General features: G+C 32.8%; 1 protein-coding gene across 5 annotated transcripts in view; it reads right to left on the bottom strand.

Annotated features, from left to right (window-relative positions):
- Positions 1-26,529, bottom strand: part of Vps13a (vacuolar protein sorting 13 homolog A) — a 228,418-nt gene that overhangs the window by 131,153 nt on the left and 70,736 nt on the right. For all 5 annotated transcript variants that reach the window (XR_004514896.1, XR_004514897.1, XM_033757746.1 and 2 more), the window contains exons 27-35: positions 22,027-22,106; positions 20,434-20,493; positions 19,575-19,725; positions 18,500-18,616; positions 18,322-18,425; positions 11,928-12,095; positions 10,057-10,361; positions 3,536-3,683; positions 61-211 (exon numbers count right to left, since the gene is read on the bottom strand). Coding sequence is in view for 3 of the 5 variants with exons in the window: in XM_033757746.1 (XP_033613637.1) it covers positions 61-211; positions 3,536-3,683; positions 10,057-10,361; positions 11,928-12,095; positions 18,322-18,425; positions 18,500-18,616; positions 19,575-19,725; positions 20,434-20,493; positions 22,027-22,106 (1,284 nt within the window). In the remaining 2 variants the exon portion in view is untranslated. The remainder of the gene's footprint in view (positions 1-60; positions 212-3,535; positions 3,684-10,056; positions 10,362-11,927; positions 12,096-18,321; positions 18,426-18,499; positions 18,617-19,574; positions 19,726-20,433; positions 20,494-22,026; positions 22,107-26,529) is intronic.

The following is a 26,529-nucleotide window of genomic DNA, read 5'->3' as shown; positions in this document are numbered from 1 at the left end:
GGAAAGAAAGAGGAGAAAAGAAGAGAGGAAGGTGAAACTGATTCGGAATGATGAACGTACCTCCTGAATGGTGTGAAGCATTAGTGGCTGCACTGGTACTACTACTTTGGTCTTTAGTTACAGCAGATGAGGCGCTAACACCTTCGTCATACCATATATTTCCATACAATGTTTTAAAAATAGTTGTTATATCTTCTTGACTAAGAATAAACTGTTAAAAAATATAAAATTTCAGAAAAAAATACACCCAAAGGATGTGCTTTTTAAAACACTTCTACCTCTTGTACTTAAAATTCTTATTCAAGAAACATGACTGTTTACTGCAATTCCCTATAAAACCAATTTTCAAAGCATCAAAGATTTTTATGAACTGAGTATTGTTTTCTAAGTGAGCATGTGATCTTTAGTAGCATATGAAATACAACTAAATTAGATACCTATACTGATGATGCTATGAACAATGAATAGTTTTAACACTGAAATTAAGTTTAAACTGCAGTCATCAAATTACCTGACTTTTTCAGTAAGCACATTTTATAAAAAGTCAAAACAATATATTACATTTGTAAAATGAAGAATATTTCATATATACTTTATATAATTACTTTTATTTGAGACTGACAATAGCCCTAGAATATAATATAGAATATAGTCTGGATTTTAAAAGAAGCTGAAGCTAAACTGTACATACTTCAGTTCATGTAAAACACACACACAGCGCTAACTTCAAACCCTATGTGTTTTCAATTCAGCCTAAAACCAACATCACAAAACCTCTCTTGAAAGATGATGGTTAATTGTATGTGTTAGCTTAGCTTGGACACAGTAGTTATTTTGTCAAACAATATTTTAAGTGTTTCTGTAAAGATATATGTTTTCAGGTGAGAGTAACATTAAATGAGTATATTTTAAATGAATCAGATTACCATAATGTGGGTAAGCCTCATTCAATCAGGCACTCACTAGAAAAAAGATCAATCTACTTGAAGCAAGAATTCTGCTGGCAGACTACTTTCAGATTACTGCAGCATCAACTCTTTCCTTTATAAATATCATACTGGTCCACCCTGCTGCTTTTGAACTTGCTAGCCTGCATAATCATACACAGCAATTATTTTTTAAAAAAACCCTATCACACCTCACATCTTTTTTCTCTAGATAACACTGATAAAATATAACAGCAATAATTTTAATAAAGAATCTACTGATGTATTTAATCAGGACACTTTTCTTAAGTTATTTCTGGCTTGCTTCTAAGTTTGTCAAAACCGTTCTTTCTGATTATTATAATCCAAAGGAATAATTTTATTCTCAAAAAATATATTCTTTTAACTGAATGAACTTCAATGATGTTATACTAATCTAGTTTTCAAGAGTAAGAGAATGTATACCTTATTCATACTACTTCATTCATCTTTTTATGACATTTATTTTGTAACTATTATGCAGCAGCCACTGCAAACATATGAACTCTAATAAAACTTATAAACAAACTCAGTTACTATGTAGCTAATATCCCTCAAATACTGACATTAATCATCATTCTTCACTCCTGTCAGCAGGTGAGTGGAAGAAGTTGGAAGGACTGTAAGGATCTTATGACTACTACCTGTGGCTCCTAAATGTCAGGATAGTTTGGGTGTAAAACCCAAAAACATCCTATAGGTCAGAGTCACCAACTGCAGCAGCACTTGGTCGTGATTCATTAGACTACCCTGAAATCCAGCTTCTCCTTGACACAGAGAATGAGCCCTAAGAAGGAGCAAATGAAGTATGTGGGTTCCAGACTGGGCTGCAAGAGCCACTAATTACCGACATTCCTCATTTACTGACCAAGTTTCCATTCCTGCCTCCAAGTCATCAATTGAATTGGTTGCTAAATGAGGAATTCCATTATAATATGTACAGTACCCTATTCAAAACAAAGAAATGATCAAAGGAAACTCCAACTGGATGACTTTGCTTTTATTTATATAACTCTTACATACAGTACTGTAATGTATAACATAAAACTATAGTACAGTACAGTGCAACCTGCAAAAATTAAAGAACTGTATAAACAAGGTGTACTGTACAAAAAAGACATTAAGGCTCTATAATCAAGATGTACAGGACTAACAACAAAAAAGGATAGGTCATGAACTGGGGATTTAACTCAGTGGTTCCGCCACCTGCCTTGTAAGCACAAGAACCCGAATTCGATTGCTGGTACCAAAAAAAAAAAAAAAAAAGATAGGTCATAATTCTGAATGGCACATCTTAAATTTGAAGAGCATGCCCCAGTCCTAAGTCTAGAGAGCTGTTAAAAAGATATGTCCTTAAATGAGGAATATTTGTACTCAGGACAATTAGGGGTGGGGAAGATTCAACTTCTTCCTAGTGAAACTGCCTCAAAAGGCAGTGAGCATTGGCAGGTGGTCTACAGCATCACCTGAATATTCTGCAGACATATGCCTGGGGAAGAGTATGTAATGCAGTATTCTTCTTGTTGCACAAAAATCTGCCTGCTTTGGGCCAAGTGGCGTAGGGATTTCCACAACAACATGAGTGGAATATGTTACTTATGTTTAACAAGTTTCTATCTACTCTTTTTAAGAGACTTTAGTTATTTATCTTAAGATATTTTCCACTTCTGACCCTATAAATTAAAGCATCAACATTATCTTATAAATCTCTAAATGTAAGTTTGATTTAAAATTCATAAATCTCTAAAATGATAGTTCTAACTTTTAGAAAAAAATTTTAAATAGAAACAAATAAAGAAACTGGGAGTAGGAGGTAAGAGGATTTAAGTAGGCTTCTTAAGGAAACCTTCCAGGGTATAAGCTGCTGTACTTCAGTAAAACATATGGTAGTTTCAATTTCCACTCAGTCCACAGGAAAAAATATGAACTTGTGGTTCTTCCATTACAGATTTGTGAAGCAAAGTCAACCAGTAGGCAGGTAAAACTATACTTAAAGTGATGCTAACATCTGCCATTTTGATCTTCAACCTCTCCACTCTTCTAGGACTTTCTCTTTTTAAAATATTCTTTCTTCTAGATTATTTCATATATTCCTATGGCTTTAAATAGTATATACTGATGACTCTCAAATCAGTATTTCCACCTTAGATCTCTCTACTAATATATATATACCATAATTGCCTAGTATTTGCTACCTTCATGAATTGCCTCGTAATTATTTTTACTATCTGACTTCTGCACATTCCAGACCACCATCATCTGGCTTAGACTGGTAAATTCCATGAAGTCAGAGACACTGTAGCTTCTTTATCAGAGTACCTCCAATATCTAGCTCAGGACAGGAGGCAGTCAACTCAAATATTTGTTAAATGAACAAATGGAGAACATTAAATGAATTCAAGCCTAAGTTTAATAATATGCTTGCACGTCTGCCTAACTTGTCTGTTAATAAGATACTATTTCAATTCTGACCAACTGGACAATACACGAATTTTTCACCTAAAATTTATTTTCTGAGGGAGTATTTTTCAACAAACAAAACAGAAATTAATAAGCAGCTACAGAGTTACCTCCATGGGTTTTAACTGAGCATTTACATTAAAACAAGGAACTTCTTGGTACCAATCCCAGGATAAATTTCGCTCAACAACCACTTCAAGATTTAGTGGCAGTAGTAGATCCAGCACTTCTTGGTATTCACCATTAATAAATTCAGACCTACAATTAGAAATAAAATTGTTTTGGATTGTTTTGTATATATTTAGATAAGAAAAAAGATTAATGTATCATATCATATAAAACAGTAAAAACCAATGATTTTGTGGGTGAAGAAACATCAACTTTATCAGATTTTTACATATCAAAATGAGAGATATTTCATCCCACTAGAAACCCAGTTGATCTTCTGTAAGCTGAAATGTTTCTTAGTTTTTAAAAATAGAAATATAATATGATGAAAAATGCCAAAAAATATACAAGCTGATTAGAAAGACCTTAAAATAAGAATGTTTATATAGTCAGTAAAGAAGTATTATTTAATACCTTACTATAAAACATTTTAATTTGCTGATTTAGATATGTAGAACACATATCCCCTTAAAAAAATAAAGTTGTAACTTAAAAAATTTCTATTTCTGTGGATCCAAATAATAGCTGGTTATGTACAATTTCACATTAAGTGGACTGTATGTGCCTTTCCAAGCACTTGTAAAAACAGGACTGATGCTCAGGAGTGAAGACAAGAGTAAGGTCATACAAGCCCTTCAAAGAATATAGGACCATCTGTACTTTCAAATGACAATCTCCACAGGTTACTCTTCAATATTGTACTTATATTTTAAGTGGCAGTAAATCTTTAGGGTATGAAGACATGACTATATGATTTTTGGCTATTATTTACACAGTGGCAGAGAAATACAGAAGTCATCAGAGATCTCTAAAAATGCTCAGTATGAAACCATTTCCTGGATGGACTATGATGTGACACTCTACTTAAACATACATGCATGCCTGCGATCTCTGCCTAATGCTGATAAGGAATCTAAAAACCCTATCAAGCAGGCATATCCATCCTGCTGTCCCACATGGCTAGTGATACAGCTTCATGCGATCATAAAATTTTAACATTATATGATTGTTTCTATGACTCTGATTATGATACAGTTGCATAACTCAATTATGTTCAAGTGTGCATTGTAGAGGTAACAGAACATTCTATAGGTGAGTGTGTAGTATAGTGCTAACTCTGCCACCCGCATTTACCAAAGACATACAGTTGCATAACTCAATTATGTTCAAGTGTGCATTGTAGAGGTAACAACAGAACATTCTATAGGTGAGTGTGTAGTATAGTGCTAACTCTGCCACCCGCATTTACCAAAGTCAGTAGAACATATCAGGTGTTGCTTATATGAGTTGACAAACTCAGCAATTAACTATAAAAGTATTTCAACCTCCTATGTGTGTGTGCCTGTTAACATTGGTGATTACTTTTAGGCAGACATGTAAGTTTTGATATTTAATTATTAAACTCAGATTTTTTTTTTTGTGGTACTGGGGATCAAACTCAGGACCCTGAGCTTGTGAGGCAAGTGCAATACCACTGAGATAAATCCTTGGCCCCAGACTTCTTTTTCTTTGTAAAATAGTAAGTTAATCTAGTCTTTAGAAGCTGTAGTATATAGAAAGTACTAAAATATATCATGCGATTTTTTGCTCATATTGTTATAATTACATATACAACATCACTAATACTAGAAAAATAAACAGTTGGTATTTATTAATTTTTGGAATGTATATCATTGCAATTAGACATTCAATTCAGAAAATTTTGATCATATCTCTTTACTAGACTTTTATAAGATCTACCTTTCCACAGAAAAATATCTTGAAATTCACAGTCATGCCTTATTCATGTCACTCCTATTTGGCAGTATGTACATTTGTGACTCACTACTTTCAAAATGAACCACAGAGTCCATTTCCAATGAACCAGAAGACACTGTTGCATTACTTTCACAAAACTAAAGTCAAATGGCCCACTACTTTAGGATTTATGTTGCCCTCTTTTGTGTATGTCATATTACAATAAAAAATGTAACAAAGGAAACTTTGTTATATATACATTAACTATACTACTATACTATATGCAGACCACGTCAATTCCTCAATGCAGCCCAGGCAAGCCAAAAAGTTGAACACTTACTCTATGGAGGAGTACTGACTGTATGTACAACTTTAATGGCTATGCATTATACTAAGGCTACATATCAGTTATTATTAAAAAATTGATTCCAATGTGTTATTATAATAAATACTTGATTATTATCTTGAGAAATAGTTTCTTCTAGATAAAATATAAGCAGCATAAATGCTCCATAAAAAACTGCTTCATTTAGAAAAAAACCCACTTATCCAAAAGTACTATTCAGTGTCTGAGGGTCAGGCAGTTTTACTTGCCTTCTCCTACAAATACCTTGAAGTTTTTCTATCATTGTTTTTAATTTGATAGTATATATTATTTATAATTTCAATTGAATAAAAGCTTCACAAGGGAGGGGACTATATCTATATTATTCTTTGCTCTGTTGCCAGTAGTATTTGGATGAGCAGCATGTCATCTCATCAAATATTTGCTAAACTGCATTCAAGAAATTGGATTAGTGTATAAACAGAAATATAGGAAGTCACAAATATGAATACTCATCTTGATTTGCTACGAAGTAGAAACTAAGCTGAATTTTTGAATATCAATTATTTTAAAGTTATTTCACGATAATTTGGTAATACGCTATAACTGAATAATTATATTTCTAGGAATTCATCCTAAAGATGAACAAAAATACCCATCATTATTATACTATTATTTACAATAACAAAAAAACTGAAGCTAGTTAAATATCTAACAAAGACAAATGGATTTCTAAAAACCTAAAGAACAAAACACTAAGAAAAAATTATGGAGGGATGGGGATTTAGCTCAGTGGTTCTGGAGACTGCCTCACAAGTGCAAGGACCTGAGTTCAATCCCCAATATCAAATAAAAAAAAGAAAAAAAAAGAAAAAATTATGGAGTCGAAATAACAAGGTAGAAAAATATTTTTAGCATACTGTTAAGGAAAAAAGAAACAGGATGAAACATAAAATTACAATTTTACTTAACTTAAATATACATGCAAATAAAATGAAAAGGAACAAATGTATCTATTTGTTAGTTATCTTTGAAGAGTCAAATCAATGTCAAACTTTTATGTTGATTATCAAATAAAATGACTGGATAAAATTTAATCCTTTGGACAAAAAACTAACAAGTATTATAACTTAATGCTCTACAGGTATTTGTGAACTCATAAAAAAAAATTTTAAAATACAAACTTTCATCTAATTTGTATCTATTTCTTTAAATAAAGATGTGATTAAAATAGGGGTATAAATATTCTAATTTTAGTAAATTCAGACTTTTTATATGGTTCAAACTCTTCAGGTTATTTAAATGCCTAAAGCTTTAAAGTTACCACTGCACATTTATAGCCTATTATTAAGTCTCTCACCTCAAAATCTTCTATTTTCTAATATCCTTGAACTTAACAAATCAGTCTACATTTTCCAATGTCTTCCTTAAATATATCATTCCTTATTTCAATTGAAATCTGGCTTTCTAAGAAGTTCTATAAAACAGAGGCCAATTTTCCTCCACTTTTCTACCTATCTCGGGGTAAGACAAAAATATTTTTTCTTCATTTGCAATGATGCTTCCCAAATCTCACTATTATTCATAATAATATACAGGTTTACTACCTTTAACTCATGCTATGACAATTAGTCTATATATTTTTAATAATAAGATTATTGTTTCTCCAATATATAAAGGCCTTAATATATTCTGTTGCCTTATCAATACCCTCTTGTCATTAATTTATTTCACATGCATTATCCATCAATGTGAGTGTCAAAAATTAAAATCCTTTGCTCTACCTTCAATCACACCTTCTTGTCAAAAATTCAGTCTTGCTTGATTCCAATTAGTTGTTGAATTTTCAATACAAAATATTAAATACATAATCAAGAAAAAAAGCAAATACTATTAAATTCATGGAACAACCACAGAACCCTAAACACTATTATCCCCTTGCTCCTTTTTAGTCTTTTTTGAAGGTTCCTCTTCCTTAAATACTGGCATTCCTCAGTATTCTTTTTCACATGGCCCACTCTACAATCTCTTTGTGTGATCTTTCTCATTCCAGTGGTTTCAAAAACTAGCTAAGTATTACGAATCTCTCAAATCTAGACATCTAAACAAGGTCACTTTCCTAATATTCAGGATATATGTCTAATTGCATTCTAGATCTCTCCATATGGAAATCATACAATATCCAAGTTATCTTGTCCCTTAGAGAAATCACTAATATTGTCACATCTTTTTCTAAATTGTTCTTATCTCAGTGAATTGTATTAACATAAATTACTGAGCTTTCTAAGCTTGTAGCCTTGAATGGATTTTTATTCTCCTCTTTTAATTTCCACATAGATAATGATTTGCTACTGATTCTACTTTTAAAATTTCTTATAACTGTTAAACTATTATAACCTTATTTCCCTAAAGTCATCTGTAATTCTTGAATGAATTACAAGTTATTAAATTATTCTCCTAACCCTGTTTTCTCTCATTTTGATTATTTACTCTTCCAAAATCTGAAGGTGATTGTACTTTTTAATGAGTTATTGCATAAAAACATGAATCACCTTCACACAAACTATAACAACTAAAGTAGGTACTATTTATTACTTATAAAGATGGTGTACTATCATATCTTTTCTTAACCACAGTGCTGAGACTGTGCATAGTAAATGCTAAATATATAATTGATAAAAACGTTCCCTTCATCCAAGGAATTTACATGAACCAGATTTACCTTCCTGCCTAAAACAGCACCCTCTAACAGAAAAAAAAAAATACACAAAAATTTATTAAAGAAATAGTTTTCAGGGCACAGTACATCAAAAAATAGATGTTCAATGATTCTACAAGTGTGCCTTAGAATGCCTGTTTACTACTGTTTTGAGATAATTTACAGACATTAGCACATGGAAGAGGAACCCAGGAGGTCAGAAAACTCTCTGACTTAAGAAGATAGTGCTGAGGATCCAAGGAGACCAAGTCAGCTAGAGTTTACATGATAAATGACAGAGGGAAGAGAACTACAAAGAGAGGGTCTAAAAATTTATAGCACCATAGCTTATATTAGAAAAGAAGAAATGTTCCAAATCAATAATCTGAGTTTCTAAAGAAACTTTGGGCAAAACTTAAACCTTAAATAAACTAAAGTAATAAATATGAAATCAACAATCATGGAAAGAAAAAAATTAGAAAAGACAGAAGACAATAAAATCAAAAGCAGGTTCTTCAAGATCAGTAAAATGGATAAACTTCTAAGAAAAGTACTAAGAAGGGATCTTAAGAACAATTTCATGCTATTAAAACCTAAATGAACAAAATCCTTGAAAAAAATTAGCAAAGATCAATCAAAAAATGTGAATAAAGCTCTTTACTATAAAATGGAAATTATAGTTTAAAAACTTCCTGTAAGTATAAACTCTAGCCCTAAACTGGCTTTACTGGTGAACTCTAACAATATTTAAGGAAGAAAGAATACAACTGTAATATCCTAGCAACTGGAATACTTTAAATACACACATTTTATTGTATACGAATTATTTTAAAAAGTATTTCTTCAAAAATATTCACTTGACAAAATGAAGGGCAAGGAGAAGAGACAGACCACCCAGAGGACAAAAATAAGCAGGAGTTGGGAAAGCAAAAAAGCAAAGAGAGAAATAAAATGAAAACAAAGAAAACTGACAGGAAGAAAAAAATTGGTAAAGTGAGAGCAATAAATAAGATTAATTCAAGGTGGAAATAAACAGGTAACTGAAAGAGCACTGATGGCCAAGGATTTAGCTCAGTGGTTCTGCCTTTGGCCTTGTAAGTGCAAAGTCCTGAGTTTGATTCCCACTACCCAAAAAAAACCAAAAAAAAAAAAAAAAACCACATAATAAAATAGCACTGAAACACAAAACACAAAAAACAAAATATAAAAGCCCTGGAACTACTGGGATACTTATTTGTTCCCTATTTCCTAATCCCTTGTGAAATTATTACATAAAATTATACCCCATTGTGTATTTGCTTAGAGAATCAGGTTCACAACACAAAGCTAATAGATTAGTTTGGGTGTTACTGTGTTTACAAAGTTAATAAACAAGCTATAATCCATTTCTTCTACACTTAGGATTTATAAAGTACTGTGAAAAAAGTGTACAAATATACAAAAAAGCAAAAATATACTTCATCAGCAATAAAGTTTAGTTTCCTTAATTATATATGAAGCAGTTCTCAAATATTTTCTAGTTTTTAAAAACAAAAACTATAACTGATCTTGCTTTAAAAAAATCATTGGGAGAATCACAAAACCAAATGTGGTTATAATAAAATAAAATTCCACTATAAACAGAATACTCAAGATACTGAAGCCTTCAATATAAAAATTAAGAAAAAGATGGCATTTTATACACAGACTTGAGAAAAGCTTACCTGTAAAGTCTCATTTCACTCAGCTTTATTGTTATCAAGTCAATAACAGGTGGAGGATTGCTCTGGCTCTCTGTCACCATAATGAACTTATTGGTCATGGTAATTAGTCCAAAATCAGCTACAAAAATATTTGCCGAATCTGGAGACTGTGGAATGACCACCACTGGGGCTTTGATGTTAACATCCAGTGCTAATCTTGAACTCCTTTGTGCCAGTTCTTTTACACCAGTAGCAGCCATTCCTGCTGCCTGAACAGTTGCTTCAGCCAAGGCTTCTTTAGCTGTTTGAAAATTATCTATAAAAGCCTAGAAAGATCATAGATTTTATTCTGTTGTTTCCATTTATTAAATATATAATGATTATAATTTTTTGCTTCCTGTCCTTTAAGGTTTATGTTGAGAAGCCTGCTACAATTCTAATGGGTTTTCCTTTGTGTTTTTCTCTAATAGCTTTTAAGACTCTGTTCTTATATGAGACTTCTGGGATTTTGACTATGATGTGTCATGGAAAAGTCCTTAATAGTTTTACTTCCGTAAGAAAAAACTATTTGTAAAACCAAATCACGCTTTATCCAAGATACAAATATCTACATTAATTTTCTGCTTGAAAAATTAAAAAAATTATGAAGATATTGATAAAATAAAAACCTAGTCCCTGGAAGAAAGCAAAATAAGGGTAGTAGAATGTGTCACTTATTTCCCTTCTTACTGAACTTGTCCAAACAGCTGAACAATCTTATTTCCATATAAAAACCTCAGTATATAGAGAGAGCTTATTTGTGCTTGTAAGATTTTAAAATAAAATTTAAAATGCCTTTTTCAAGAATGCTCAAATAAATTCTATAATTTACAAATTATAGATAAAATATTTCACTGACATAAAATATAACTTTCTAGATTTACATTTAATTTTTATATTCAGAGAAAAAGTAACACTTTATTTTCAGTAATACTTAAGTATAAGGGTATCACAAGAGGTTTTAGTGACATAAATTTTTTGACTAATCAAAGAAATTAGACAGGGCCAGGGATTTAGCTCAGTGGTTTTGCCACCTGCCTCGCAAGCACAAGGTCCTGAGTTTGAACCCTGGTAACAAAATAAAAAAGTAAATTAAACAAGATTACTTAGTTATTTTTACTGTTCTTTATATAAAGACTTTATGGTTACAGAAAAAAATGTACAGCAATAGCAATTTAAAATACCATAAAACAAAATCAACTCAAAATTCTGAATTAACACAAGACGGTTCCCCATCTCCAAAACTATCCATATAAATACATGAATTCTCTCTTTGCTTGTAAGTATTGCAATACTTGACCTATTTAGATTTGATTATCTGGTTTAAACAAGAAACAGAAGGAGTTTAAAAGAAGAGTGATTTCACAGAGATAGGAATGATTCTGAAGAGAAAATTAAGAGCTCACAGTAACAGTAAAACAGGAAAAAAATATGAAAGCAAAACTAAGAACACACAAGGCTTAGGGCTAAATCAGAAAAGAATTAAATTTAACTGCTTAAGGACTCCAATATGCACAGAACCATAATGCAAAGGAAAATTAAAGCAAATTTCAATTATGTTTGGTAGTTTTACATTAGAATGAAAAGTTAAGCAACATAAGGGTTTAAGCCAACAGTATATAAAGTGGACTTCAATTAATAGTTATTATGATATGTAATACATGTATTAATATACTAATATATTTCAATTAACAAGACTATTCCCATGTAAAAATGATGCTATACAAATATAGTATTAATATTTGTTATATAAATAAGGTACTAAAGGTTTTGGTATGATAAAGGATATCCAGAAAACATACAGCAATTTCCAAATAGCATAAAAGAACTAAAAGTCAAGTATTAAAACTTACCAATATAGAATACAGAAATTTTGTGACAAAAACTACTTCAATGCAACCAACAGTTAAATTAATCTGAAGGTCTACCACGTTCATATCTGTGTAAGCAGAACCAGCAGTAGCATCCATGTAAGAAACCATTTTAAAGCTGAAAACTTCTTTTCCAGTGATATAAACAGCCTTAATGAGAGAAAATTCCAATTATTACAATCCATTTTTGAAGTAGTTTGCCTTCAGGACAAAAATAAAATAAGAAGTAATAAAATGTATATACATATTTGGAAAATCTTCCAAATATTTAAGCTGCAATCTCTTGCAGGAGATTAAATCCAGGCCCATATTTCTCAGCATGTAATAAACTAAAATCAAAATGAAATCAAATATTTAAATATTAAAATAGAAATATTTAGTCTGCTGGAAGATAAAATAGGTAAAAATTCTTGAGGTCATAGGCATAGGCAACAATTTATAAAGCATAACCCCAACTGCTCAAGAATAACATTAAGAGATAATGAGATAATATCAAATAAGATAATATCAAAATAAAAAGCTTCTGCATAGCAAAGGAAACAATCAACAGAGTGAGGAGACAAGCTACAGAATGGGAAAACATTTTTGCTAGCTATTGCTCAGACATAGGACTAATGTCTAGAATACATGAAAAACTCACTACTCCCATCAAAAAATGGGTCACTGAAATGAATTAATACTTAGAAAAGGTACAAATGGCCAATAAACACAGAAATGTTCATCATCTCTGGCCATTAGAGAAATACAATTTAAAATAACACTGCCAATCTATCTTACCACAGAAAAATGGCTATCATCAAGAAATTAAATAATAACAAATGGTGGGAGGCTGCAAGGAAAAAGGAATTTTTCCACATTGTCAGAGGGCAGTATAAACTAGTAAATACCACTATGGAAATCAATATGGAGATTCTTCAAAATAGAAATTACATTTGACTTAGCTATTCCCCTTCTGGGTATATTTTTCTGAAAGAGTTAAAGGCACTGTATTACATGCATACATGTTTATAGATACATTCATACCCATGTTTATAGCAGCACAACTCAGCTAAATCTTGGAAGTGGCCTTTATGTCCATCAACAGATGAACGAATAAAGAAAAATTTAATTATTTATATGCTATGGAATACTACTCTGCATATAGAGGGATAAATTTGAATCCTTTGTAGGAAAAGGGATGTATCTTAAGACAATCGTGTTAAGTGAAATAAATCATACACATAAGCTTAAGTATCACATAGTTTCTCTTATATGAGAAATCCAAAGTATAAATGAACTAAAGAGCAAAATTTTGAGAACAGGACCAAGAAACAGAGAGAGGGGGTAAGGGAAAGGAAAGCAGGAGTAAAAAGAACTAGCATGTGCTATATACATGTACTAACTCCCAGTGATCATTATGTATTATAAACATGTACAATAATAAAATTAAAAATTTAAATTAAAAAGAAAACACATAATAAAACTGGCCCTTTCCTTTTTACCTATAAAAACAGACCTAGACCATTCTTTTCCCAGTAAGTGGGCCTTCTTTTTTTTCAAACCTGTAAGGACCATATCTTTTCATCTCTAAAACTGACTTTTCTCTATGGATGTCTATGCCTCTATTTCCTGTGATGGGTATTACTTAGGAATGGGCCATTAACCTTTCTCTTCATAAAGAGTTGTAGCCTGTAATTTGTAAAATGAATCCCCTTTCTAGAAATTCCTAAATTCTATAGATTTCTGTCCCTAAACATCTGTAACTATACTTAGCTCAAGGCAATGTCTCTCTTGAGGGCCAGCACTCTATGTCTGTGAATGTGTACTTCAAAAATTTTGCCTAAAAATTCCTATCACGCTTACTGATGCCTCCTGAAAATTATTTTTCTTTGGTGGATATCAACAAATCTGTAACCTGTCTTGTGGGTGGACTGAGTCAGTGTTCCCCATTTCTGCTTTCAGGCCTGAAGGTATTGGAGTTAACCCAACCACATGTGTGTGTCAAAACTCACAACTCTGCACTAAGAGTATAAGTCTTACTACAGGTAAATTGTAGTTCAATAAAGGTGACACTGAAAAGTAGAATACAAAACAAAAACTATCAACAAAAGCAATACAAAAAACCTAATAAATGACACTACATAAGGGTTACCACGACCCCTACAACCTCCTAAATATGCCATGCACATTCCCACCACAAGACCTTTACAGTTGTTATTTCTTCTACCTGTTTATCCACAAGGCTTGAATCTATAATTTGTTCAGATTCCAGTGCTTTCAAACGTTTCTTATGCAAAGAGGTATTTCTTGATAATCCTAAAATTATCCTTATATATCACATTATCCAAATGTTTCAAAGCCAGTGTTTTCAAAGCACTCATCACTCCCTAATATTGTTTTCTATTACTGATTATTAATTTTTCCAGGAGGATAGGAGCTTTGTATCTTCTGTTGACTACAATAATCAAAAATCTATTTTTTTCCTTAAATTAAGACTATCCTCTGCAAGCCATATGAGTGGGACTATTCACCTCTGTGCCTAACTACAGAGATTTGCTCAAAACACAGTTCAGTGCAGAGAGCTGAGGTCTAGGAGACCTACCAGGTTCAGCTAGGAGAAAATAAAATACCACAGTACAAAATGAATATTTTAAGTAGAAACTTGTAAACATACAGCGTTAAGCCCTCCACATCCTTCAACCAACTGGCTCTGAGCATCTACTGTGTTAGGCTTATGTTTCTCTTACTGTACTTATTTCAAAGCAAAAAGAGTATCGTAAGAGGAAAAAAAACTTCAGATACTTTCAGTATGTGGGGCCATATGTGTACTTGTCCACAATCTTACCCATAAGAGGCTTTCAAGTAGATCTAAATATCTAGGCAGAATGACAATGTCCTTAGAAGGGAAAATCAAAATATCATCAGATTTATTATCAACACTAGGTTATAAAACATGGAGTAACTCATTTCGGACCACCTAGACAAGAAAATCCAAGCCAAGCATTTGAAATCCAGTCAACATACTCTGCAATAAAAATTTCAGGAACACACAAATGCCTAGGTAATATTGTTCCTCTGAGCCAAACTAAGAATTCTAGAAGAGAATGAACCTGTGAAAAGCAAGAACAGCAAAATCAGCATACATTAGAGAAGTCTTTATCTGATAAAGAAATGTTTCAGCAAGAACAGTATGACTTTGCAACTCCTACTAAAATAATCATGTCATACATTTAAAATCGTTGCTGTCTCAGGATCCATTTTCAGGCCTGTCACAAGTTATTTGAATTTAAGTCACAGACCATCACCTTTGGCCTAGTTAAAATTTCCCCTTTGTGCTTTTTTGCAACCCAATCTCAAAAGCCCCAAATCAACACAAGGCCACAGCTGTTAACTACCTGGATTACCAGCTAATAACCAGCCTCAAGCTCTACCATTAAGGTCCCTCCCCTTTTTTTTTCCTTTAAATAAGACAATTCACCCCCACCCCAAGAAAACTTAAAGGTGTAAAGGCCCAGCAGCACCATCAACTCTCCATTGGGTTATCATCTTCCCTTCTGCTCTCCTCCCTCTCTCCTAAGGTAAACACACTTTCTACCCACTGGCTGAGTGCTCAACTACTTCCAGACTTTCCATTACCTCCCTCCTGGGGTACCCCTCTTCTCTCGTGGATCTGTAGTAGTAAGATATTTCTGTCACTTTATGTATTTTATTGCACTACCTCTTCTGTCTTACCTGACTACAACATCTCCACCTAGCTAGGGGCTATCTAGGTTTATGGCCATCCTTCAGACAGAGATGAGACCAAATTGGAAGAAATCACAACAAATGGATACACACATGCGCCTGTGCACACACACACACACACAGATACACAGTGCTTCCTTCGAAAATAAAGATACCAACTATGAAGTATCTTGCTCTCCTCCAAAAAAAGCAGTAATGAATTTCCGATATTTAACTCTCAATTTATAAAAAATATAAGAAATAAATGAACACTCTAAATAATGCAACATAATCAGCAAAATCTAGGCTTTGAAAAAGTCTACAGAATAAATACAATCGTAACAAATGTATGCAACAGAAAAAATGTGTTAGTCTGATTAAAGGAAATTTATACAATAAAACAGGTTTAAGCATCGTATCAGTGAAATGCTGTTCAGTGGTTCCTCATCCAAACAAATTTAAAAGAATCGTGAAAGTAGGCCTTGGTGGTGCATGCCTACAATCCCAGTACTCGGGAGGCTAAGACAAGAGGATCACTGCCAAGTGTGAGGCCTTGCTATGTGAACTACATAGCAAGACCCCATCTCAAAAAACCCAGATTAAAAACAAAATTATGAGACAATGAAGGAAATGGAAGCACTCACCGTTTTATAATGGCATTAATAAATAATTTCTTGCCTTTTAAAGGTAAAAGATAAAATACTAATGAGATTTTTTTTTTAAACCTAGGAAGAAGATTCTAAAATTTATATGTAAGCACAAAAGCCTGAGAACAGGTAGGCGTTGAGGAAGAGTAACATGATAGAAGAGAATAAATTTTTAAAATTGAAAAAACAAAACAAAATCCTGTCTAATAATGAAGATAGTATGGAACCGAGAGACAGCAGAAAATAGAGCAGAATGTAAACTAAAGAGCCAGAAAGCCTGGTTCTCCCATCTAGACAACGAGACAAGAAGACAAAAACAAAACAAACTTCAGTTTAGCATTTTGAAAACTGAATTTTTAACCTTTTATTTAGATGAAAAAAAACATTACTGAGAAAAAAAATTAATGTTTTGGATTATACTATCTGTCACTAATCACTTAAATGTCTTTTAGCAGATACTTTTAGTTCTGTGAGCTTCATTTCCAGATGGGCAAAATAGATTTTTTAAATTTACTTTCTAAATGCTCTGTAAATTATAATTTTTAAAGTAAAAATAAAATATAAAATCAAACAATGGCCTTTGGAAATTTTCTTGTTCCTTATTCCTATGGGGCATGACTTTTTGACTTATCTCATGCTAAATAAGCCAGAATAAGTAAGATAATTTTTTTTGCTTTTAAAATAAAAATCAGTTGATGACTATCAAGATTACTAGCTAAATCCATTTATGTTTCCTATTTTGCCAAATTCCAAATGCTGATTTCCTGACTCAGTGAGTACTTTAGATTTTCCTAATCTAAGTACTTGATATTCTCTTTACTCCCTTCAATATAACATTCTATTCATGCTTCATTATTCAAGAGTTACTTGTCCAAATCCATAAAAATTTCTAGTCCAAGAAACCTTACAGTTTTATAACTAGTAACAAAATACCTATCCTTCAACTACTAATCCTTCAGTTCAAAGGACTCTCTTAACAGTGTATGTAATACAGTAGTGTAGGGTTAACATTGTTATACAGTAATATACATGTAAGATTAAACGGGTTGTTCTACTATAAGAATAAGCAAGTAGGCTATTTCCAACCAATTTATTAACTATCAGAATTGATGGAACTAGGGTCTGGGATTTAGCTCAGTGGTTCGGTGGCCTGCCTTGCAAGTGCAAGGACCCGAGTTCAATTCCTGGTACCAAAAAAAAACCAACAACAGAACTGATGGAACTTAAAATTTTTCAGTTTTGGGCTGGGGATGTAGCTCAGTGGTGCCATTGCTTGCCATGAAAATGCAAGGTCCCCGAGTTCGATCCCCAGTACCAAAAAAAAACAAAAAAAAATTCAGTTTTAACACATTTTAAAAAATGTATTAATAAAGCAATATACTATAGGCACAGGATTATCTACTCTGGGTGAGAATCTCAAGTACTGTGGTTTTAATATTTAGTAAAAAACACTGAAAGTTAAAATTCTGAATATAAAAAAAAACTTTAAGCACCACTGATAGAAAATGACTCATGTTAACAGAAATATTTAAATGGTTCCAGAGAGTTGGGTTATATTTGGTGCTAATTTTAAAAGGCGAGATTTTCATGGGCCTCTGAAAACATACAATAAAAAATGCAAGGCCAACTGATAGAGAAGAAAGGCAAATAAAGCTTGATGTAGTATTTTAAATTACATAAGAAAATGTAGGGACTTTTGTTGGGTCTTTTTTTTCTTCATGCGGCTGAGAGGAAACAAGTAAATGACCAATAAAGCTATAACTCCTCTGTTCTAAAATAAAATGACAAAATAAATCCTTGCATATAAATAAGCCATGGTGCTAAAATAACAATCATCTACTCTAAGTACCATTGCTTTTAAAGGATATTCATATTTAATGATGCATTACTTAACAAATTCTTACTTTTTAAAAAAATTTTTACAAGTACATATTTGCATAACTTAGTGACTATATTTATCATGGGGAAATTAGTACATGTACCTAACTCATCTTTTTAATTTCACTTCCCCTCCCGTAAATTCTTACCTTTTTGTATACAGCCATTGTATCTGAATCCAAAACAATTATATTTCTTAGCTTTGCATTTATTTCAGTTACTGAAGGCCTCATAATTATCTCAGAATCAAGTCCTAAGGAAACAAAAGTATAATTGCTTTTTCTTTTATTTAAGAGCTTTAAATTTATTGTTATGAAACTTTATTACCTTCAATCTTAATTTCAGAAATGTTACGTTTCTGTTCTTGAATAAAAATCTGTAAACATGATAATTCTGCTAAAATCTGCAAAGTAATAACATCTTCATTCACAGACTGCTTGAAAGCTACAAAAAATATTGTAAAAGATAAGGGAAATTTTTAGTAGTTATACTATATTTACAAAATAACTGAAATATCACCACAATATTATTTGATTATGATGACGATAATGAAAATCTCATTTACAATTTAAATGAAAGCAACATAAGGAATTTCCTGTTAAACTAGAACTTCTACCCCTAATGAAAACAAAAATGAAAGGGCAAAATAAAACTGTGTTCCTAGCAAAGACTGAACATTTGAAATTAAGAACTATAGCTGCAAAGTCCTAAATCCTTTATGACCTAATAATCAAAAGGTACTGATCATAAAAATTACAGATGTTCACTGCATTTAATAATTAATAGGTTAGGCACCCAAAGATCTAAAATCTGAAATTGTCCAAAATCCAGAACTTTCTTAGTACAAACTGACACCCCAAAATTTTCTAATTTTGGAGCACTCCAAATTTAAAATATTTTAATGATATTCAACCTGTGCTCTGATTAAAAATACATTATGATATTACTCAAATTTTGGTTTACTTTACTAATCTAAAATGTTAATAAATGCATGAATTTTAATCTAAATCAAATAGTTCTGTATCATCTTCAACTATAATTTATATATTTCATTATATAAACTTCATATAACAATTTTTCTTCAGCAGTATTCAGTTTCTTTGACCATTATTTCTTAAAATTAACCTGGAATATATTAAAAGAAAAGATGTTAATGTAGAGATGTTTTTTCTAAAGTAAAACCTCAGCATTCAGATATAATTGCAGTGTTGGCCCTTTGCAATAAATAAGGTTTTGAGTTGCAGCTTGGCATTCACTAAAAGTTGTGCCTTCTGGGCAATAGAATTCTAGGGTCATCACTGTAAGTTAATAAACTCAGAGCCTAAATTTACTGATGAACTTGGCAAAACAACAACAACAACAACAAAAAAAAAAACTGCATTTAAATTTTTGAAAAATATACCTAATTTTTTAATGACTTCTCCTTTGTCTTCAGTCTCAACAGACACTGAGGCTGATTTTTCCAGAGAGGGTGGAAAGATTTTATTAAGATAATTTATTGTATTCAGAAGTGCTTCTGTATGTAAATGAATATCCAAAGAGGAAAAATTCACCTAAAGAATGAAGCAGAAGTTACTTAACAGGTTAACGAAAATGTGTTTGCCTGGTCTCTATAGGATAATACATTTTGCAACAATGTTACAATTTACATCTAATACATCCCTCCAAATTCTCATATGTCCTGACATGGGGCTTTCAAAAGGATTCTGGATCATGGGAGCACTATACTCATCAACAGATTAATCCACTGATGAGTTCAGAGCTGAATGTGCTGTTAGGAGGTTGGGTCTGGTTGAAAGAGGCAGTTTATTGGGGGATTGACCTAGAAAGGTGTATTCTTGTCCCCAGCTTCTCCCTTCTTTATTTCTATTTCAGGGGTGCCCACGGGTGGAACAGCTCCTCTGCCATGCCATTTCTGCCTTGGAGCCAACCATCTGTGGACTGAACCATCTGAAACTGTGAGCAAAATAAAACTCTTTTAAACAGCAGATGTCAAGTATTTATCCCACAAATACAAGTGACTAACACAGGGATAAAGGATATGATTTAGACTAGGGATATACTTCAGTAGCAGAGTGACTGCCTCGCATTTAAAGTTTAAGATTCGATCCTCAGCAATACACAAGAACAAATTTAAGACAAATACGACATACTATTGTTTTACCCTCAAGGATCTTATATTCCAGCTATAATTTTTCATTATATACTTAGACACAGAAATATAGTATCTAATTAAAACAAGAATTAACATCCATTCATACCTTGATCATCTGTAAAACATTATTATAGGTACTTTTTAAGTTAGGTGCATTTTTTTCAGTCTGTCCAAAAAGAAAACAAATCACTTAGAACATTATAAGAAGATACATGCACATACTATTATATAGTAGCCCTAAAATTTATATAATTATTCCAGGTGTGTATGTGATATGTATAAGGTAACCATATTATATATATTAAGTATATATCATACATTTAGTTTTACATAAGGATATTACACACTATATATACACAGAGTTCAACAAACAACTGCTTCACTAGAACACAGCAGCTGCTTTACCAAAACAAATTTGGTTTACTATGATCTTCTCTAATACACAGCAAATATTTAGTAAATATTTCATACTATCATTGCTATTCTGATGAGAAGAAATGGTAGAAAATATCAAGTGTAGAAAACAATCACTTGATTGTCAAGAACTCTAAATGAGTCTTCCTAATTATGAAAATAAAATTTGTGACAGAATGTCAATAAAGTATCCAAATATTGGTTTTCTTGCTCAAAACTTTATTCCTTATATTATTTTTCATTGATAAACCATAACTGCCTATCTTTATGGAATAGCATGTGTTATCTGATGCAGGTATATAATATGGAATGATTAAATCAAGATAATAGCTTTGTACCTATCATTTTTTGCAGTGAGATGCTTGAAATGTACTTTTATTTTGAAATATATTAAATATAGTGAATTCATTGTGGAACAGATCTCAGAACTTATTCCTCTGATACATCTAATACATTGCTTCCTTTTATACTTCCCTTCCTACCATCCTCAGCTTCTGGTAGACATTATTCTTCTACTTCTGAATTCAATTTTACTGATTCTACATATAACTGAGGTTTGTACAGTAACTGTCTTTCTGTGCTTGGATTATTTCATTTAGCACAGTATCCTCCAGATTCATCTATGTTACTGCAAATGGAAAGATTTCACCTCTTTTGGGAATTAAATTTTCTTCATACACTAATTTGCTTTAGATATAGAATATTTTTGTAATTGAAAAGTTAATACAAACAACAAAAATTCTCAAGTATCAGTATCAATAATGGATAGCAAAAATGGTCTTAAAAGTGAAAATACTCTGGCATTATTCTGATTGTAAAGTGATTAACATGATATGACATGTAAAAATGTCTATTGGAAAAATCATAAATACACCATTACACATGAAAAACTTCATAGATGAAAAAATTATATATCAATACAAATGGAATGGAGTCACTAATACTAGGAAAATCAGCTAACTTCAGACAATAGTAGAAAATAGAGTGAAATCAACATCTTGCATAATAATACATTCCATGGAGACCAAAAGCTTTTCTCAATAGCCTAGGGGTGGATGGGTGGGTGTTGAGGGGGGTGTTTGAATTGCAATTCTTTTCTATGGAACACAGGCTACTTATTGTGCTATACTGAAGTGCTAGTAAATCACATATTACAGAGAATGACAAGGCACAAAGTGTTATGAGTTACTAAGGATATACAAGAATGAATATTTAAAAACTATTCCTTAATTAAAAAATTCAGTAGCACACTTACCTGTCAAGCCATATGAACGGAACTGCTTACCTTCACATATTCCAGTGTTAATAGATCTTCCATTGTGTTATCCAGTGTTGTGACCAAATATACTGGTTTTTTATTTTCATCTAAAAATAATTTAAAAATTATTCTTTGGTAGAAAATTAACTGCAAATAAATGCAAGCAGTATTAGAATAAGTCCTGGGCCTTGGATTCTACCTCAACCAGTCAGGTCCCTGACCTTAACTCTAAAAGCACTTTCTTGTCATTCCCTTCCCTTGTGCTTCCACACTAGAGTACCACACCATCATAACCCTAACTGGTGGGAAGACAGAAAAAAGTAGAAACCATCAAAACAAAATCCAGAGTAATTTTTAGGAATGAAACAGAAATTGTGTCTCTAGGTCACAGAAATAGGAAAAATTGAAAATTCAGCTGTGGAGAAGTCAAATTAGAAATGGAACAAACCTTTTCTACAAGTTAGTTTAGATTAAAATAATTCATTATACAATCAGTCTTTATTAGTTACATTACTGCTTCTGTTCAAAATCTGCTATTGTAGGGGGAAGTGTAGAAAAACTATCATCACAAATTACATGGCTACTAGATATTAATATCAAGAGACTGCGAGAAAGGACTCCAAACTAAAATTATTGACAGAGAAAAGCAACACATTTCACAAAGTCCTCCAAACTTAAAAGATTATTAGCATATGAACCAGCTTTCTACTCCAGGTGCTAACCACATTTTCAGGCTTCAGGAAAATACACTTTGTTTACACATTTATTCAATGAATAACTATTTACTAATCATATACTCTGTATGAGAAATTGTGCTATTCATTCCTTTTTTCAAAAAACAGGAGCAAAATTAATACAGGATTAGGTGAAATGATAACTGTATACTCTATATTTTGTAAACAGGTGCTTTTTAATCCTTTGTTTTTGGGAAAATAAAGATTAAGCATAAACATAAAAATGAACAATTTCTGGGCTTCCATTCTCATCCCACAAAGAGACCTGTGGCCTTCATTCCCCCAGCTCCCTGTGTCCTCCATGAACCAGATCCACATGGCAGAGGCACCTGGGGCTAGGGAACCACTGTTATGAGCTTCGAGATGGTGCAGTGGTGAGCAGTAGAGACAGGACCTCTCCAAGGCTTGTTGTGGTTGAAAATTGAAGCCCATTGGGAGGGTGAAGAAAGGACAGAGTATAGCAATCTTAGTTGCTGGAACCAACAACCTCCTACGAAACCTGGATCTGCCAGGTCCAGTAGAACTTGTAGAGAATCTATAGTTGAACCTTGTAGAGATCTAACCCATAGGAGGTTAAGGGAGTTCAATTCTGGCCTCCCAGCCAAAAACCAACCTGAATCTCACTAGACTACAGCTGGCTTGTGGAGACTGATGGACTTGGCTCTGCCCGCTGCTGCCCACATTGTATACAAGCAACAGCAGTCAGACTCCAAGGGGACCTTTTTTTCCTCTCTTTTCTTCTTCTTCATTTCTCCTTCTTGCTCCTGCTTTTTGTCCATTATTTTCTTGATTATTCTCAATGTTAAGAGTTTGACTAGTTTCTAGTTTCTTGTTGCTGTTAGTTTGTTCCATTCTTCTGTTTCTTTCTACCCTCTTTTTCTCCTGTCTTCACCGCTTTCCCAAAGTTTGTGATTCCTCTAGCCCTACTTCTGATCTCTCCCTCCTATTCCACTCTCCATCCCTTCCTTCTAAGGCTTTTTCCAAGAGAGTAAAGCCACTGTACTGAAGGGCTTACTAACTGTAAATATATTATGCAATAAAAGGTGTCAGAATAATAGCTACCATATTTTGCCATTTTCTAAGCAGTGCTTGATGCTATGGTTGTTGCTGATTGTATTACTTTGGTCAAGGTAACTTGACTGCTTTAGTCAACTGTCTTTACTGGTAGACCGAGACAGATTACTTAAAGGTCGTTTAGGACTCTAAACCCAAAGGCCAACTATACCAGCAAGACAATCCAATAAGTAGCCATTCCATAAAGGAACTAAATATGAGCAATAAGCAATTTACAAGTCACAAATTAAACCAAAACTTTCAAGAGTAACACAAAAACAAACGAGAAGACACTTAAATAAGACACAAACCCAGATTTTCAGATCACCACAGGGAAATCCAAGGGGTGAGATGAAAAAATCTGAAACTCAACCACCTGGATTCATTGAACTGGCAAGAAAAGATGATTTAGAAAAAAATGAAATCAGAAATCATTTCTCAGATAACAACACAGATAGTGTCCATAGTGAAAGACACAATGACTCTAGAGCACACAGATTAAAAAAAAAAAAAATAGAGGAGCACAGGAACATAATGGAACCCCAGCATAGGAAACAAATGGAATCCAATAAAGAAGATTCAAACAGATATCGAGAAGATTAAAAACTCAAATGAGGGCCATGGATTTAGCTCACTAAATCCCTGGTTCCACTGCCTGCCTTGCAAGCACAAGGTCCCATATTCAATCCCCATACCAAAAAACAAACAAACAAACAAAAAAAAAACACCAAAAATCCACTGAGAGTTTACACAGCAGAATGAGCTAAAGTGAGGACAGAATATCAGATATAGAAGACAGGATGATGGCTAGTGACCAGGAAAAGAAGAATTCTTAAAAATAGCAAGGGACCATGAGAATCAATACAGCAGCTGCTGAGGGATGCACAGAAGAATAACCTAAGCATGATCTGAGTTAATGAAGAAACAGGAGATAATGCAGATGATGTTTAAAAAAAAAAAAAAAACTGTTCACAGAAGTAATGGCAGAAATCTTACCAAGCAGGGGAAAGAATTTGACATAGAAATAAGTGTGGTATATAGGATACCAACTAGATGTGATTAAAAAAAATCTACACCTAGGCATATAATAGTCAAGATTCCAGAAACCCATCAAAGTAACAAAATATTGCACCTAGAAAAAAGAAACAAAATCACATACGAAGGAAAGCCCATCAGAATCTCAGCGGACTTGTCAACACAAACCCGTATGTCAAGGAGGCCTGCAGCGAAGTATTTCAAGTGCTAAAAGAAAAAAACCTCTAACCCCCAGACTGATATACTCTGCAAATTTTTCTTTCAAAATCCATGGAGAAGATACTTTCATGACAAAGAACACCTGGGGAACTTCATGAATACCAAAACAGCACTCCAAAAATTTTAAACAATATCCTAGGGAAAGGCAATGAGGGTTACAAACCCCACAAAACCCAACAGAATAAATTCATCAGGGAAGACAAGAAATGAAATGCAAAGGTGGGGGAAATCCAACAAGAGGAAAAGATCATGGCGAAGATAAGTCAATATATATCAGTTATAGCCATCAATGTTAATGCTCTCAATTCACCAATCAAAAGAAAAAGACCAGCAGAATGGGTCAAGAAGAAAAATCCAAAAATATGCTGCATACAAGAAGCACACTTACTTCAAAAAGAAATTCACAGACTGAAAGTTAAAGGGTGAAAAACAATAATCCATGCGATATGAACCCCCCCAAAAGCAGGAGTGGCTATCCTATCTGCAGACAAAATGGATTTCAAACCAAAACTAATTAAGAGAGGCAAAGGCCGGGTGTGGTGGTGCATGCCTGTAACCCCAGCACTCAGGAGGCTGAGGCAGGAGGATCGCTCTGAGTTTGAGACCAGCCTAAACTATATAGTGAGTTCCAGGTCAGTCTCAACTACATAGTGAGACCTGTCTCAAAAAACCAGAGAGAGGCAAAGAAGGTCACTACATCTTTGTAAAGGGAACAATTGAAGAAATGACAATCATAAATATATATACACCAAATACTAGTGCATACAACTATACGAAATAGATGTGAAAATATAAGCACTAACACAATAGTAGTACTTCAATACCTCACTGTCACAAATAGAACTAGACAAAAACAAAACAAAAAACCGAAATACTAGAAATCAACCAAACTCTTGAACAAATGGACTTAACAGATGTTTACCGTGTTCTGCCCAGAAAATCAGAATACACATTCTTTTCAGCTGTACATGGGTCATTCTCCAAAACAGATTATATTTGCTCATAGAACATGTTTAAGTAAATGCACAGAAATTGAAGTTATCCCCTGTATATTATCCGATCATAGTGCAATGAAATTGGAGATCAACAGAAAATAAACTACCAAAAAAAAAAAAAGAAAAAAAGAAAAAGAAAAAGAAAAGAAACCACAAGAATTTCATAAACACATGGATATCAAACAACACCCTACTGAACAACCAAAGGGTCAGAGAGGAAAGTAATAAATTAGACAGTTTCTATAATCAAATAACAATGCCAATACAACATATTGGAACTTATGGGACATAATGAATGCAGTCTAATGAGGGAAATTCGTAGTGTTGAATACCCATATTAGGAAAACAGAGTGAGCTCAAATAACCTAATGCTGAACTTCAAGCTTCTAGAAAAAGAAAAGCAAGATAAACCCAAAGCTCACACAAGGGAAGAAATTATAAAGAGCAGAAATCAATGCAATCAAGACTAAAATAACAATTTAAAAAAATCAATG

This window comes from Fukomys damarensis, unplaced genomic scaffold, assembly GCF_012274545.1.
Source record: "Fukomys damarensis isolate Sample0158 unplaced genomic scaffold, DMR_v1.0_HiC HiC_scaffold_31, whole genome shotgun sequence".
In the NCBI taxonomy this organism is placed as follows: Eukaryota; Metazoa; Chordata; class Mammalia; order Rodentia; family Bathyergidae; genus Fukomys; species Fukomys damarensis.
Note: the sequence above shows the minus strand (reverse complement) of the source record. Positions and strands in the feature narration are given on the sequence as shown.